At 36.9% G+C, this 15823-nt stretch overlaps 1 protein-coding gene across 1 annotated transcript in view; it reads right to left on the bottom strand.

Moving 5' to 3' along the window:
- LOC106948016 (sacsin-like) overlaps positions 1–15823 on the bottom strand; it is a gene marked incomplete at its 3' end in the record, with an annotated part of 50422 nt that overhangs the window by 19643 nt on the left and 14956 nt on the right. Inside the window, exons 2-3 of the mRNA XM_015033434.1 lie at positions 3759–3804; positions 684–771 (exon numbers count right to left, since the gene is read on the bottom strand). Coding sequence (XP_014888920.1) covers positions 684–771; positions 3759–3804 — 134 coding nt within the window. The remainder of the gene's footprint in view (positions 1–683; positions 772–3758; positions 3805–15823) is intronic.

The following is a 15823-nucleotide window of genomic DNA, read 5'->3' as shown; positions in this document are numbered from 1 at the left end:
CAAAAACAAGTGCCTTTATTTCTTACCATCTTAAAACATAGACCCTATAAAACCACAAAATAAAATCAGAATATTTTTCTGGAAAACTCTGGTGCTGACCTTTAAGTTTATATTATGATACTTCCCAAATATTCAATTTCTACATATTTATAGGTTCTCAACCACACAGGAAAAGGAACCCCCCCCCCCCCCCCGTCACCCAAAACATAAAAGTTTAAAGCAACTTAAGTTATAATTTAAGTTTAAAATAATTTTAATTTAAGTTATAAACACATACACTTTATTAAGATCCACTGCAACAAATCAATATTTATGAGGAATTTTGTTAAGTGAAGTTACTTATTGAAACATGTTTTTATTTAGAGCCTTCAGTTTTTGTAAAGGTGTAGCAGAGATTAGCTCTGTGGCTCTGAACCAAACTCATATCTAAGCAACATTTTAACCTTAGTTTGATTTCTATGGGTCTCAACACGTTGTTTACTTAGAAAAATACTTTTGTTGTTCATTGCTACTTAGTCATTTTTGGTTGTGCAGCTTGAACACAATTAAAAAAAAAAATTAAATCACATTTTATGTTACATTTGACTGTAACTTTGCCGACACCCCCAAAATTGCTCTTAAAAAATGTCCCTGTTTATGGCCCCCCCCAATAATGAGATGGGATTTATGCCCTTGATACTGACCTTCAAAATCTGTCCACCGTCAGGATATCGACGCAGAATATCTTTCAGGTAGTCAAGAAAAGGTGGTGCTGTAGCCCCAAAGGACCTCCTAGAGAAAATAAGATTGAGAAAATAAACATTAAATCGCTGGTTTAAGGTATGCTTAATCTGCATTTACTCTTCCAGCTAAGGGATTTTAATTGAAGTTGTGCCTAATAGCGATCAGCAGTAGTTCATTCCATAACCAGTGGGCTACTGGTGTGAAATCCCCCACTCCGTCTTCTCAGTCATTGTGTCCTTGGGCAAGACATTTCAGCTGCCTTCTGGCAGTGGTCAGAGGGACCTGGTGGTGCTGAATGAATGGCAGCCTCACTTTTATCAATCTGCATCAGGCTGACTGTGGCTACAATTAGGATTGCCACCTTTCAGAAATCAAAATAAGGGACGCCCACCACGGCGCGTCATCCTACTCTCATGGGGTGGGATGTCTGCTGCAGTGATAGACATTATTTTATGGCAGTGTTTTTTGTCTTTAAAAAGTGATCATAGAGCAATCGTTCATGCATAAAGGTCGGTTGGAGTACCCCAAAACTGTACTCCAATCAGAGTAGTATACTTTAAATGCGTTTAATTAAGCAAGTGTAGAATGTATTTGGCAAACCAATGAGTAACTGATCATAACACCTGATTTAATATTCAAAATGTGTGTATGAAATGTATGTGAACATTCTGATATTTTACAGAGTATTACCAAAATATTTATATAAAGAAGGAGTTAGGTTTGGAGACTGGTTCTAGACCAGATTTACCACAGGGGCCAGGATAGTCAGTGTTTTTCCATGGCAACACTTGAAAAAGAATGAAAAAAAAAAAACTGAGCAATATTTTATCATTTGATGTAAAAAGAGCCACAGAGCCACTTGCGTCTCCAGAGATTCAGTTTGTAGATCCCTGGCAGATGGAAAGTGTGATCCTATCTCCATACAGCAGCTAAAAGTGCAGCACTATAATTTTTAATTCATTGTTAAAGTAAAATTGTGTAGGTTAAAAAAATCCACCAGTGAGTATTAACATAAGACATTTACTTCTTTGGTACCCTGTTGGCCACCATCTAGAACCGCCCCTGGGCTGCAGGTCTGTGTCCGGTGCATAAATGAACACTGAACAATGAATTTATAAAATATATAAACATTTCAAAATAAAACATGCAGAAAGCCCTAACAAACCTTTTAAAGTAGGAAGTATTTATACATTTACTGTTAATCTAACATATGATTTGTTCTTTAAATTATCATTTGTATTATTTTGGCTGATATTATTATACATTAAATAAGCAAATAATCAAACCAATATACTCTACTAAAAGCACAAAAAGAAACTTAATCATAGCAAAATGTTACCATATCAGGGTCTGCTGTGTCCCTCTCCTGATTCTGTTTGGTATCGCAATGCGCCACAATGGACACTTTTTTTTTTTTTTAATTGCCAGTGTTCATCCTCACAAACATTATTCAGCTTGGGATTTACATCTTCCTTCTCACGTCTGTATCTTTACGAGAGGTTTTGGTTCTAAGGACAGTGGAGAATCAGGTCGAGGATGTTTTAAAAAGATGAGGGTTGACAGCAGCTGACTGGGCTGCGTAGTGTCCGTATCTAGGCAACCGTGACAACAGCGTCGGTCCATAGCGTCCAGGGGTACTTTAACTCCCACATCGAGAATTTAGCTGATCTTCATATTTCCTGTGTATCAAGTGTATCATTACACTTGATACACTTAGTATCAAGTGTAATGATACTAAATGTATCATTACACTTAGTCTTGATATGTGTGTGTGATAGGCGTGTCTATCGGACATTTATAGAAATACGGACGCAAAAATGTAATGCCTTTGTACTTACAAAGCATAGAGAATAAATTATGCTACTCCTATGAAATGTGTTGCTATGCAAGAACAATAAATATTTAAATAATAAATAATATTTCCATCATGAAAAATGCAGATACAAAAATTAAAGGAGGACCCTACATAACCCTGTATTTACCCTGTGATTATAAATATTATAACAAAAATGTCTTTTAGACTTCAGGAGGTTAATATGGTCACAATATTTGGTATATTTAAACAGCGACAAAACAACATCATACAGATCATACCAGAACATCCTAAAGCTGAAGTCCCTCTGTTTCCTCTTCCCCTATCTTGTAATTTATGTTGGCATGTTGAAAAACATGGTATGTGGTTCTAAAAATGTGAAAATTATGAGGATTTTCTGGAACATACACCCATATCAAATTTTTGAACTTTATGTTTTCTTCTTGATTCAAAACTTTTGTCAACACATGTTGACATAACTTGCGTTGATATTAAGTTTGTCCTTAATATTTAAGGATAAATGTATAGTCTAGGTATTACTCCAGAGAAAGCTACTCTGAGCTGTTTATCAGAGGTACACTTCCTGATTATATACTTCTACAGAAATGTTCACTTCATTTTTCAATCACGTGTGAACAAAACACTTTGTACTTCCTTGTTTCTAAAAAAAAAACCTCTGAAGCAATAACTGCACGTACTGCTATGTTCTGTAATAAAAAAATATGTTTTTTCAGCATCACCTACAAAACTTACAAACATTAAGATTTACTTATTCTATTGATTTCATTGAATAACAGTATTAAGTAATCATAGTTAGATTTTAATACTATTATAATGTGATATGCAGCTTAAAGTAGAAAAAAATCAACCTAGGAATGTGATGAATAGTTTTGTAAATTAAGGTGACTTGGAGTCGAGTGCCTTGCCAGGGGAATATTGATATGCAAAAGAGGAAAATGGAATCAAACTCACAACTTTCAATTGCAAACTAACTACTCTACTCACTGATCCACAGTTGCCCGTGAGGTGGCATAATTTTCACAAGACAAACATTTCATGAAAATGCATATAAAGCTTTAAATAGCTAGATATCAACAGTTTACTTGTTCTTGCAGTACAATTGAGTAGTCTTGAAAAAAAAAAAAGATATGTCACTTAAAATCATGTGAAGACATCAGAGTCTCAGTTGCTTCACTTAAGAGGAAGAGGTGGAGCAGCTTACCGTGTTTTATGTCTGGTCTTCCCACTCATCCTTCCTGAGTTGGATGCTGTGAAAGAAACCAAATATTGTAACACAAGGTAATGCAGTACAGCAACAGAGAGATTCTTAATTTGTAGAGTGAATGTCTAAAAATACGTAGAAAACCATAATCATCTGATAACATAAATTAAGCATTCTTTAATTTGTTAGATTAGCTTATGTGTTTATGAGGATGCTGGCTTATTAAACAGTCAGCACAACCACTTTGGTAGAATGATCAGATTTTTAACAGCTTTAGAAAAACCTGGTGTAACTTCTCTATTTCCTGGAGCTGATACAGGATAATAAATTAATATTCTGTTATTGCTGATTTGCAATAACAGAATATTAATTTCCTTTAACTGATGCAGCCATAACTGAGACCTTTGCAGCCAAGTCACAACTTTTCTGTCACCGACGAACTAAAACCAACTCTTAAGAAAATTATGGTGCTATAAAATTAAATAAATCTAGGAAGACCTGCAAAAACAAATAGAAACAAATATTAAGTTATTATTTGTTTCTCATGCAGAATATCTCCTGCAGTTATGTCCTACAAGTTATATTGTACTCAAACGCAACGAAGTAATAAATATCACAGTACCTGAGTCACATCGTCTGGACGAAGTTCATCAGTTCCTTTGAAAGTGAGAGAGATGCTGCTGCAGCCTGATTATAAAGACTTGCTCCAACGCTGACTCGCCCTCCCCTCACCCAGTCCATGCTCTGTAACTTTCATTTCTCAGTAAATCAAGCGTAATCTAAAAATATCGCGTTTCATCCGGCTTGGTTTGGCAATTAAACGAAACTTACGGGAAAACGAGAGTTACTTAATCAAGTAACCGCTAGATGGCGCTGTCGATCACTATCAGAGGTACACTTCCTGGCTTCGGCGCCGGGGTCAGTCTCATAGCAGGAACACCAGAACGAACAAAAAATGCAGCGATTTTAATCAAGACACGCGTAGCCCATAGCAGGACCTTCTAACTTAAGATTGTTTATTAAGGACACCATTAAGTACTGGTTCAGAGTTGGTGTATTTGATAAAAAAAAAAAAAACTCCATTGATGTAATTTGAATTAAAATTAGAACTTTTGCATGGCACTTATTAAAAACTTTGTGGTTGTTATTGAAACTGAACTAAAAAAAAATAAATGCTACTAAAAGTTTTATTACACATTTATTGAGTATATGGGTGTTAGAAAAATTTGTCTAAGTATTTATTAATTTTCACACATCAATTTATACATACTTTATTCTTAAGCATCTTGGTAAAGTATGCAGTTCTATTTCTCAGGGTGATAGAGTATTTCCTCCTTCCTGTTTAACTTTCAAGTGGTTGAAATCTAATTAGAACTAGACATTTTAGTTACTGATTACAATAAGGGTACGTATGTGCTGTTTTATAAAATATATAATAAATGTGAAAATTAAGTTTACTTTACAAATAACAGCATTTTAAAATGTGAAAAGTATTTTAAAAGTACAGTGAAGTAATTATGTGTTAGAAAAATGTATCGACAAAAATAATCATTAAGACAGAAATCCTAAGAATTAGTCTTATTAGATTTATTACTTGCTTGCTGGCAAGTAGAGAATGCATTGAGTTACACAGTCCACAAACACTCTGACAGACACAAGAACTCGCCTCATTATAAACATTTCCTTGTAGCACATTTGTGTGGAGGGTGGCTTCCCAGCTCTGACCCAATATATAGAACAATGGCGTTCCTTGTCATTTGGACCAAGTTCTCTTCTCCTGACAGAAAATAACCCATAAACTTTAACCTTTGACATACCGTGAAGAGTCATATGTAAGCTTCCCCTTCAACCATCCATCACAATTATTATGAAACCTGATTCTTAGCGTATGACATAAAATAATAATAAACATTTTTCCAACACCATGTTACCTTCAGGTGTTGCATATATCAAATTGTATACACACACATACGAGTATGTACACAAAATACACCATTGTTTTGTAAAGCATGTATTTTTCTTCATCATCATCATATATTTATTCCAGACACAATAAAGATCCATATTAAAAAGGTAAAAGAAGCAAAATAAGATGAAAATAAAAATAAACATGACATAATATTATTCACTGAGTCACAAATAAATGATGACACCAATGATTCCATAATCTTGAAGAAAATATCACTGTACTAAAAGCAGGATTTGCTAAAATTGCAATTATATTATTGCATGACACAGATAATCTACACATGCATTTGTACATAATGCATTTTATTTTATTTCCTTCATATTAGAAAAAAAGAGACATTTCATTAGACAGTAAGTTGCACTGCATTTCCATTTCTATAACATGATAGTAGAGTGTTTGCCAATAACGTTGAAGGCTTTTACCCCCTAACACAAAAAGTAAATCTTAATTATCTTATAAAGTCGTCTAATACTAAGGTCTGGACATTTTACAGGTAAGTCTTATATTTTCTTTCACTTCTTTATAGTTATGTTGATTTGTGTTAAGCACTGTTTCAATATAAAAAACTAAAAAAAAACATTTTTGTGCTAGGTAAAAAAAATGGTTAAAAAGAATAAGGATATATAGACAAAATATTATGCTTAAACTGATAACTAACATATCAAATAAACTTAAGTGGAAAAGTGGTTCATAAAACTTAATAAAAATATAATTGAAAATAACATGAAATCTTAAGTCCATATAAATTTTAACAAGTAAATATGTACACATTAAAAAAGCCATAAAAATTTCAATATCTGCATCATATTATATCATAAAAACAACATACAATTCTTGAGAATAATAAAGGTAGGAATGTTACAAAAAAAACGCATTTTCATTTACACTGTAAAGTGACTCAAATCATACTGAAAATCTTAAAATGACAAAAAAAAACAAAACAAAAAAAAACAAAAAGGTACATAGTATCTGATGTGCTCCTCATTTAGGAACCATATTTTAATTTTAAATTCTGATTTAATTTTTCCTGTTTTCATCCCAAATCCACACAAAGATTTTGGATTAGAAATAAAACATGTGTAAAATAAGATTCATTATTATGTCTATTTTTAGGACTCCATGTAGAGTAATACATAGATTAAGATTAAGATAAAACAGAAGATGTTTAAAGAGAAATTCATAACTTTCTTAAAATGAGTTTAAAAGGTATCAAAATGTTAACTAAGACATATAAGTGCACAACTTAATTTACATACGCTTCTACTTTGTTGAGTAGCTCAGATGCTCTGTTCACTGCTAATATTCCATTTTCAGACCTGAACTGCTCATTAGGAATGTGGGGAAATGGATGACAGTTGGGGTATTGAGTTTTTTTGGCGTCCACTCCCAGTGACTTCAGATCGGCTACAATCTGAGGAAGGTCTCTCAGTTGAGGGTGGTAGCGAGAAACTTTTGCTGCTGTGGCTGAAATTGAGCTGCTAGCGGTGTGTTTGCCATCATGCTTAAATTCTGCTGCAATGAGAGCCTTTTCCACTGCCTGATGGACTTTGAATAGACACCACTCTGTGCTGTCTCCACTTGTGTCTTTATGAGCTGCGTGAAGATCACAGCGAGCCTGTTTGCACCAACGTTTGGCCTCTTCTTTGTTTGGTCTTGGAATATTTGTGTTATGGGTCCAAAAGTTGTAGGAATGGGATGCCGTAGATCTAAAAAATCTTTCTCGACCACTTCTGTGACGTTGTGCTTCTTGGTCCCATTGCTGGTAGAAGTCTCTGAAATTAGAAGATCTGCTGGGAGATGATGTAGATACCGTAATCCTCCTGCCTTTGTTGAGTTCATCAATCCGATGTTGCAAATATTGGAATGCCTCTGCAGCAAGTAAATGGCAGTCAGGATTTTTGTCAGGATGCCATTTGAGGTAAAGTCTCCTGATAGCTTTCCTTCTTTCCTCTTCAGGAAGAGTCCAGATCTCAGTCAAACATTTGTCTATTTCCTTTTTAATTTCATCTAGAGAGGTTGGTAGGGAACTTTGTGCTGACTGGGAAGAATGTGGCACAGATTCTACCAGTACCCCAAGCTCCATGGAAAATGTATCTCTCATCCCTCCTATTTTAACCTTCTTTTCTCGTTTAAATTGGTACAGGTCAAGATGACTGACTTCTACTGCTTCATCCTCTCCAATATCTATTTTGTATTTCCAGGAACATCTTCCAGAGCAACCAGGAAGTTCTTTGACAATAACTGCATAAATGTATGTGTTGTTTGTGCTATAGCCAACATATTCCCCTTCTTCAAAGTTGTTCAGGAAGCTCATGTCTAATGAATCAAGCCATTCATCTGGAATATCTGTCCCAGGGTCTGGTGGACTGAGAATTTGTATTTCAGCTACAGAACTGTCACGGATCTCATTCTTAGCCAGAGTTTTCTGAACATCTTGCAAATTGTCACACATAAGGAGTTGTCCAAGCACTGGGAGATAAACAGATGAAATTGTGTTGCTCAAAAGAGAATTAATTTCCTTTATAAGAGTCATATTGACTTCATTAATTGCTTTTGGAGCCATGTTATCGTTGTGTTTCAAGAATAGGGTGAAACCTTGTTGTTCCTGTTTGACAAATACATCTGTCTCTCTGGTAGTTTTGTGTAGTGGCTTTTCATCCAGCCAAACCATCGTTTTTAGGGATTTACAGCAGACAATTTTAATACTGCCAAATGTCTTCTCATATATCTCAGCTGCTTTTTGTTGTGTTATTTTGCCTCCCGTTTGTTCTCTAAAAAGACAAATGAGTCCATATTTGAATGCTTCTGAGGAGAGATGTTGATCAAACCATCCACTGAACTCACAACCATTCCCAAGCTCACAAAGCTGCAAGTTTGATTCCACAATTTTCTCCTCCGTGATCTGAGACAACATTTTAGGCTGAAGTTCCTGAGGCAACATTTTCACCAATCGATGCTGTTCAAAGATGTCACTACCCAGATGACATTCACTGAGTTTCTCGAGCAACAGGAACTTATCCTCCAGTCCCTCCTTCAATCTCTGCACCTCAAACACTGTATCATTGTAGTAGAGTGAACTTGATGTATGCAGCTTTCCATCAACTGCAGGAAGATACAAAGTCTGATCATCACCATTGAGGGCCTGTTCTCCTTGAGTTTTGATTAAGCGAAATAAATGGTGAACTGCTCGTTTTACAGTAATCAGCTGGTTTGCATTCAGCTGTTTTTTATCACAGGAATCAGAATAAACAGCTGCCAGGACATTACAGTAATGCTCTGCAGTGGGTTTCTCCTTCACACCAACTTTCTTAAAAAATTCTGCATACAAAACATCTCGTGAAGATATTTTGTACAAGTATGGTCTAAACTCAAGTTCATCAGAGAGGGAGAGACACACACCATCTGCTTTAAAAAGCACAGTATCTTTTTCAACCAAGACAACAGGAAGACCATATAAAGACTGTCTGTCAAAGCCATTGGCTTGTAGGTAGCCATATGCACGACGAAACACATCTGCACGAGTTTTGATCACTTCCTCAGTTTTACATGGAGACTGACAGATATTTCTCATGTTTCTGGTGACGTACTCTGAAGGTGGCTGATGATAAGCTCCTGCATTTTTCAGGATTTGTAAGAGCTTTGGCGAGATATAACCTGGCAAATGTATAATTGGCATTGAGGACCAAATCAAATCTTGATGTTTAGGGTCTGTTTCAATCAAAGATCCTCGGATTGGAATGGTATTATTTTCTGAAGCAAATGGTTGATGGTAGTTGCAGAGATCTTTTCGAATCTTAACTGGATAAATGAATTTGATGTTGGCAATGCTCCTCATTAACCGTTCATCTTTTTCATTGCTCACACTTTTCAAGACTTCTCTGAAAAAGAATGCTGATTTCTCTTTCAGCTTACTTTCCTCACTTTCTTTCGCTTCTGATTCCAGTTGACGTGCAAAGTTGATCATATCATCTTCAGTCACCTCATATTTCATTCCAAGTTCTCTCACAAGGTTTCTAGCTTGTATGGTTTCATGTTGATTTCCTTCACAAAGCTCTGCCCAAAACATCTTTGGCACAAATCTTTCCCTGGGCACCATTCTCAAGTAAAGCTCAACACTGTCATCATAGTAGTATGAGGCAGTCTCCAGATGACCATGCAAGCTTCGAATCAGTTTTACTGACTTCATTGAGGACATGATGCTTTTTTTGTGCTGCCAAAATCCCAATTGTGGATATAGTTTCAATATCAGCTTCAGGCACTCAAGAGTTTCCTCCTCTGTTAGTGTTTTTACAAAAGGCAAAATGAACTTCATAAAATATTCCAGATCATTCAGGACTTTAATATCAAGGATTTCTGACAAAAACTTGTTTTCAAAGTTGTTTTTGAGAAAAATGTTGTTGCTGTTGGAAAGGGCGAATAAATCTGGAAATATGGCTGAGTATTTGCTGTGCAGCAGAAATACTTCCTTAGGTCCATCAATCCTTGTTCTTTTACTATGGACCGTCTCAAATATCGGTAAAGATTTAAGCTTTTGCTCATAGTCTCTCTGACTTTTGGACTTCGTTATCCCAGACTGCAGGAAAATCTGAAGTGCTCTCAAATCATCATTTGAAAGCTGAGAAAACTCTGACTGGTTGATGTTGCAGATCTTGTTCAGCACCAAGCTTTTGTCATTGACATCCAATAATTCAGCATCTAAAGAAGTCCTTTGTATTGCCTTGTAAAAGAAAAGGTTGTTAAGCCTCATAAAGCCAAGTTTGAAGAGGATGTGCGATATGTGTTTTTCTGATGCATCTGGAATCACATTTGACATGCATTTCATGGTCTGAAGGAGGATCTTGTTGTTTAACCTTGGACAAACAACAGGTAGAATGCTGCAGTCACTGAAGAGCTCCCTCACATCACCTAATGTCAGATTTTTTTTGAAAGCATTGAATGTTTTGTATTGGATTTCACTTGTGATGAACCTCCAAAGTGATTCAAGCCACTTCAGCATTGTTTCATTTGGGATATACAAGCCACTGTTTGAATCAATTTTACAGTGATGGGACAGGAAACTTTGAATTATTGATTTCAAAGGTTTTGCAGCATCAAAAAGTGTCAGCTTGTTCACAAGGTTAAAGCTTTCCAGAATGTCAAAACATTGTGCATTAACTGTATAGTCTGCAAATACAGCTTCATATCCAAGGAACAGACCATCATATCTTGAAAGCAATTTTGGTGTCATAGAGCTAAACTTTCGCAAAACCTTATCTTTTGTGAGAAGAAGTGGAAGCCCATCAAGCAAAGTGGAATCATTATCTGCATTTTCCTCTAACCAGGAATCATTCAAACAAAACTTCAGGAGCTTTGCACACCTTTGTTCATCCTCAATCAAAGTAGCAGTCAGCGGTAATGGTAAATCCTCAGCTGTTTCTGTTGGATCATTCAAAGATTTTGCACAAAGGAATGTCCTTACACTAGCAGGACAGATGACTCTGACTTCAATCCCAGCTTTTTGTATAGTACTCCAAATCTTGCACATGCTTGCAGTAGCATGAACTAGGTTCATCCCAAGATCCTCCAAAATGGGATTAATCCTCTCACTTTTTGAGTCTGTCAGATAAGGAGCCTTCGTTGGCTCAGTTTCTCTGAGGTTGCACCAGTCAAGAGAGTTTTCTTTACAATCCTGACTCTCACCTCGTTCTTTGGAAGTCTTCAAAACTGGAATCACATAAAGGCATTTTTCCTTAATTGCCCTATATACCTCCAGTATCATTTCATGCCACTCTGGACCAACATTTTTAGACACAACTGGCCAAAAAGATAAGTATGGCATTGAAAGAAGACGTGAATCACCTTTAAGTTTTTGCTTGATGAAATCCAAAAGATCTGCATACAGTGGAGCAATTATGTTTTTTTTCAACATCTCATTCCAATGTGACTTACAACTTAGACCATCTTCCTTCCAAAGGTTTTTCCTGGAAGAATCTACTTCAAAGTTTCCATTCACATGTACTGGCAGTCCTGTTTTTCCAGGCAATGGAAGTGAACAGAAGGCAGCACCTTGAAAATTGTTATTACTGGATCGTGATGGTGGAGATGAATTTGAGTTTACACGGGCAGCGACTGCCCCCTGTAGAAGTTTGTTTGCCATCTCTAATTGAGCATATTTAAATGACCCAAACTGTTCAGCAATGATCCAGTCACTGCATCTTTTATCTGAGGTGGAAATTGTAATTTCATAGAGAACATGGCAAGGGGTAGCTGATTTTTTAGACTGTTGTGCAACTTCTAGATGTTTTGCAAATTGATTCTTTTTTCCTTCACTTTCTTGTGACAATGTTTTTTCAACCATAAAAATGGTTTGGAGTATTTCTGAGTGCTCATGAATTACATGAACTTTAATCTTGCATATATTTTTCAAGAACAAAGTTAGTCCTTCTGGATCTTCAGACAGGGCAGAGAACAGTTCAATCATGTCCTCATCAGTAACTTTTTGCTGTGATAGTTTTGAATTTTCTGCACTGACAGAAGTCCTCAGAGGCAATCTGAACATGGTGCCTTCTTCAAGAGTGAACTGGTCAGGAAGAAAGGATTTGTAGACATCAAGACACATTTCCTTCAATTCATCAGTTAGGTTGTATCCAATGCCATGCCGAGGTCTGTCTGTATTAGTTTCAATGTATTTCTGATTGGGATCAGAAATGCAAAGAAATGTGTCTCCAGTTAGGATGGAGGGACAGTCAGTCAGATGGTAAACAGAGTTGAAACCAAGTCCATATTTACCAATTTTCCCTTGTAAGTTTTGTTTTCCTCCTTCTCCCAACTGCTGAATGCCTTTCAAGTCATCATCAGAAAACACTTTGTTGTTGAACACACAGAGAGCTGGACCCTGCAGATTGTTCCATCTTTTCCCAAATGTTTTTTCTTTGCCATGTTGACGTTTGTCCCAAATGAAATGAATTTCTGTTGCCTCAGCATCATCAGCATTTTGGATCAGTTCTTTAAGGATGTCTTTCTTTGATGGATATGCTGAAATGATGTTCTTAATTCGAACAGTTAGTTGTTCCTGCTGTTCAAAATGAAAGGAAAAAGGGGAAAAGTCGTCAATTCTGGAGTTTTCCAGAGTGTGATGCCTGGTTGTTTGGATGCCAAAGTGGATAGCCATAGGACGAGGGATATTTTGATGACACAATGTGATACCTGAAGCAACTGGCATCCATGGACTATCATTGTAAAACAGGTCTTTGGCAGGCTGCAAAATTCCAAGCTCATTTGGTATCAAACACTCTTCAGTTGGTTTTTCTTTTGCCTCAAATATCCCTTTGGTTAAAATTGTAAGGCAGGTTGAAAGATCACTTTCTGGAAGTGCTTTATTTCCATATTGCCACTGAAGTGTTTGAAGCACAAAAAGTAACTGGCTGAAAGAAAATTTTTTTCCAATGCCAACAGTCTCCCAAAGATTTCTGAAACTAGTGAAGGCGTATGGAAGTACATGGAGATAGGGTTTGGCTTCAAACTGCTCATTTTCAGCAACACACTTGACATTAACGAATGTGTTGCCAATGAGGACAAAGGGGAATGAATTTGCCTGCTGTGAAATGAAAGTGGTATTCTCACATCCACTGATCCACTGATCTAGAAACTTATAGCACTCATATGCTATTTTGTGAAGCATAGATGTGTCCAATGACTGTGAATGCTTACTGGCTTTTTGCAGCTGCTGAAGCACAGTTTCTGGCTCTGGACTGTTCTGAACTTTTAAAAGGTCCAAGATAGGATCAGTGTTGTGTATTTTCAGTCCAATATTATCCAGTACAGGATGAATCATGTTAACAAGCAGGGATAATCTGTCACTGAAAATTGCTGTGGGTTGTTGGAGCGTTGTGTTTTGTTTCATATTTATGTCACCGGGGGAAAATGCTGGGAGAAATGGAGTCATTCTCAAGGTTTTCCAGTGGGGAGAATCTTTGTCATTCAGGTGGTTTTTCATAAGCTCAAGAAGGCACTGTACCTTCTCATATGCTTTCTTTTTGTCAACACTCCAGGTTTCAGTCATTGTGCATGCTTTGTGTGTGATATCCTCTAGTGGAAGATGATCACTGGCCATTCCAAGTTCCAGCAACCGTTGAATCCTTCTGGGTGAACAGAAGTCCTGTTTGGTTCCACCCAGCAAACGTCCTTCATCTGGCTCAAAAAGACAGGCCACTCTTCCAGACGGATTGACAAGTTTCTTGATATATTGGAGTTGCCCGTCTGATGTAGGTATGCAAGGATAAAATGTCAGCAGATGGTCAATTTCTTTTATGTTGAGGTCCACAGCATGCAGTACAAGTGTATCTCTGGTCTTAGGGTCCATGGTAGCAAGGTTTTTAAACACCACCTCTTGGTAAAACTTTCCCCATGTCCATGTCTTGTTTTGTAAAACCTTTTCTTGCCCAGCTTGTTTGAAGCTCTTTCTTAAACACAGTGGGATAGGAACAACAATGTTTGGTGCTTTCATGTATGTCTTGCACACTTGAACAGCAAGTCTGCTGATTTCTGCATTTTCTTTAATGCATTCATGTAGAAAGATTGCATTGTTCATTGAGCACCAGTGTTCTCCATCAGAAAAGAGCTCTAGGCCACCAGAGGACTGCACGAGTTTAGAGTAAAATGCATCCACCAAAGGCTTAAAAGTATCACACACTTTCTCTCTCTCAGGCCAAAAGCTGTGATAACAGTAAGCCTCAAGTTGTTTGTTTTCAGACATTTGCTTTAGTGCTGAAAGTGAAGTAATATATGCCGTCACCACAGGATCCTCTTGAAGAGCCATGTTCCACTTGTGTTTCACTCCACTTTCCCAAAGACCTTTTCTGTTGCTCATTACAGCAAATGTACCATTTATATTTACAGGAAGACCTGTCTGAATGGGAAGAGGAAGGAAGCAAAATGCCTGTCCAGCAAAATCATTTTGTAAAGGAGATAATTTTCCAGTTTCTGTGTCTTGTTGCAAAGGCACAGCAACCCCTCCAATGGGCAATGAGAATACAGCCTTCTCCTTTTCTGTTTTGTTCTCTTTAAGAACCATTTTTAAAGACTGACCAGTGCCAAAGCAGTTGTAAATGAGCCAAGACTGTACTTTAGTTTCACCAAATTGCTGGCTGGTTATCTGGACAATTTGGACTGTAGAGCTATCAATGACTTTTGTGCATTTAACATCATGTTTCCTCAATGATTTTTCTGCTTGTTGCTGCTTTTTGATGAAGGTCTCATGTGGAATCCTCATTGTATTATCAACAGTTTTAACGATGTCCAGAAGGGTTGGCATATCTTCATCCCTCAGTGGTGTTGATACATTGCTTGAGATACTTTTTAGAGACAACATGTTAACATTCCTGAGAAAAAGCAGATAAGTTTGTGAGTTCTTTATGAAGTTCTGCTGTAGGTCAATGATATTCTCTTTGAGGTATACTCTTTTGCTTATTTCTGATCTCTGAGCTTCTTCCTCACATCGGAAAGGTAGTTTGATTAGCGTGCCATCATACGGTTCGGGAGAACATTTCTTGGTGAAGTTACAGTCAAAAATGCCTTCATATGGTCCAAATAGACCAGGGAAGCAATGGAAAAGTCTCTTTTGAGAGAGATCTAGTTTGATTCCAGGATTTGCCTTCTGCTGGATGTGCTTTCTCAAGTGAGACACATTCGGGTCAAGTATGAGAAGTTTGTTACCACTCAGGATAGAGGGAACATCTGTGACATGATAAACGGTATTGAATCCAAGTCCAAACTTTCCAATCTTTTCCACTTTGTTTTCCTTTGAAGCCGAGCCAACTCTGACTATGTTTTTCCAATCATCATCTGTGAATCGCTCATTGTTAAAGGCCCAAAGACATGGCCCCTGACATAGGGCCATGTCAGGATCAATAAGACTTTCAGGAGGATCTTTGTGTTCTCTGAAATCCAACAAGAATTTACAGGCATCAGCTCCAGCATCCTCTGCATTCTGAATGAGTTCTTTGAAGATGTCACCATCTTCATCATACTCTTTAAGAATGTTTTTTATCCTCATAGTTATTGGTTCAGATTGGCCACACTGTTCAATGCCTATTAACTCTGGAGCAAGGATGTAATT

This window comes from Poecilia latipinna, unplaced genomic scaffold (genome assembly GCF_001443285.1).
Source record: "Poecilia latipinna isolate Pla-1442-1.1 unplaced genomic scaffold, P_latipinna-1.0 Scaffold269, whole genome shotgun sequence".
NCBI lineage: Eukaryota > Metazoa > Chordata > Actinopteri > Cyprinodontiformes > Poeciliidae > Poecilia > Poecilia latipinna.
The sequence above is the reverse complement of the archived record's forward strand: the minus strand, read 5'-3'. Positions and strand labels throughout refer to the sequence as shown.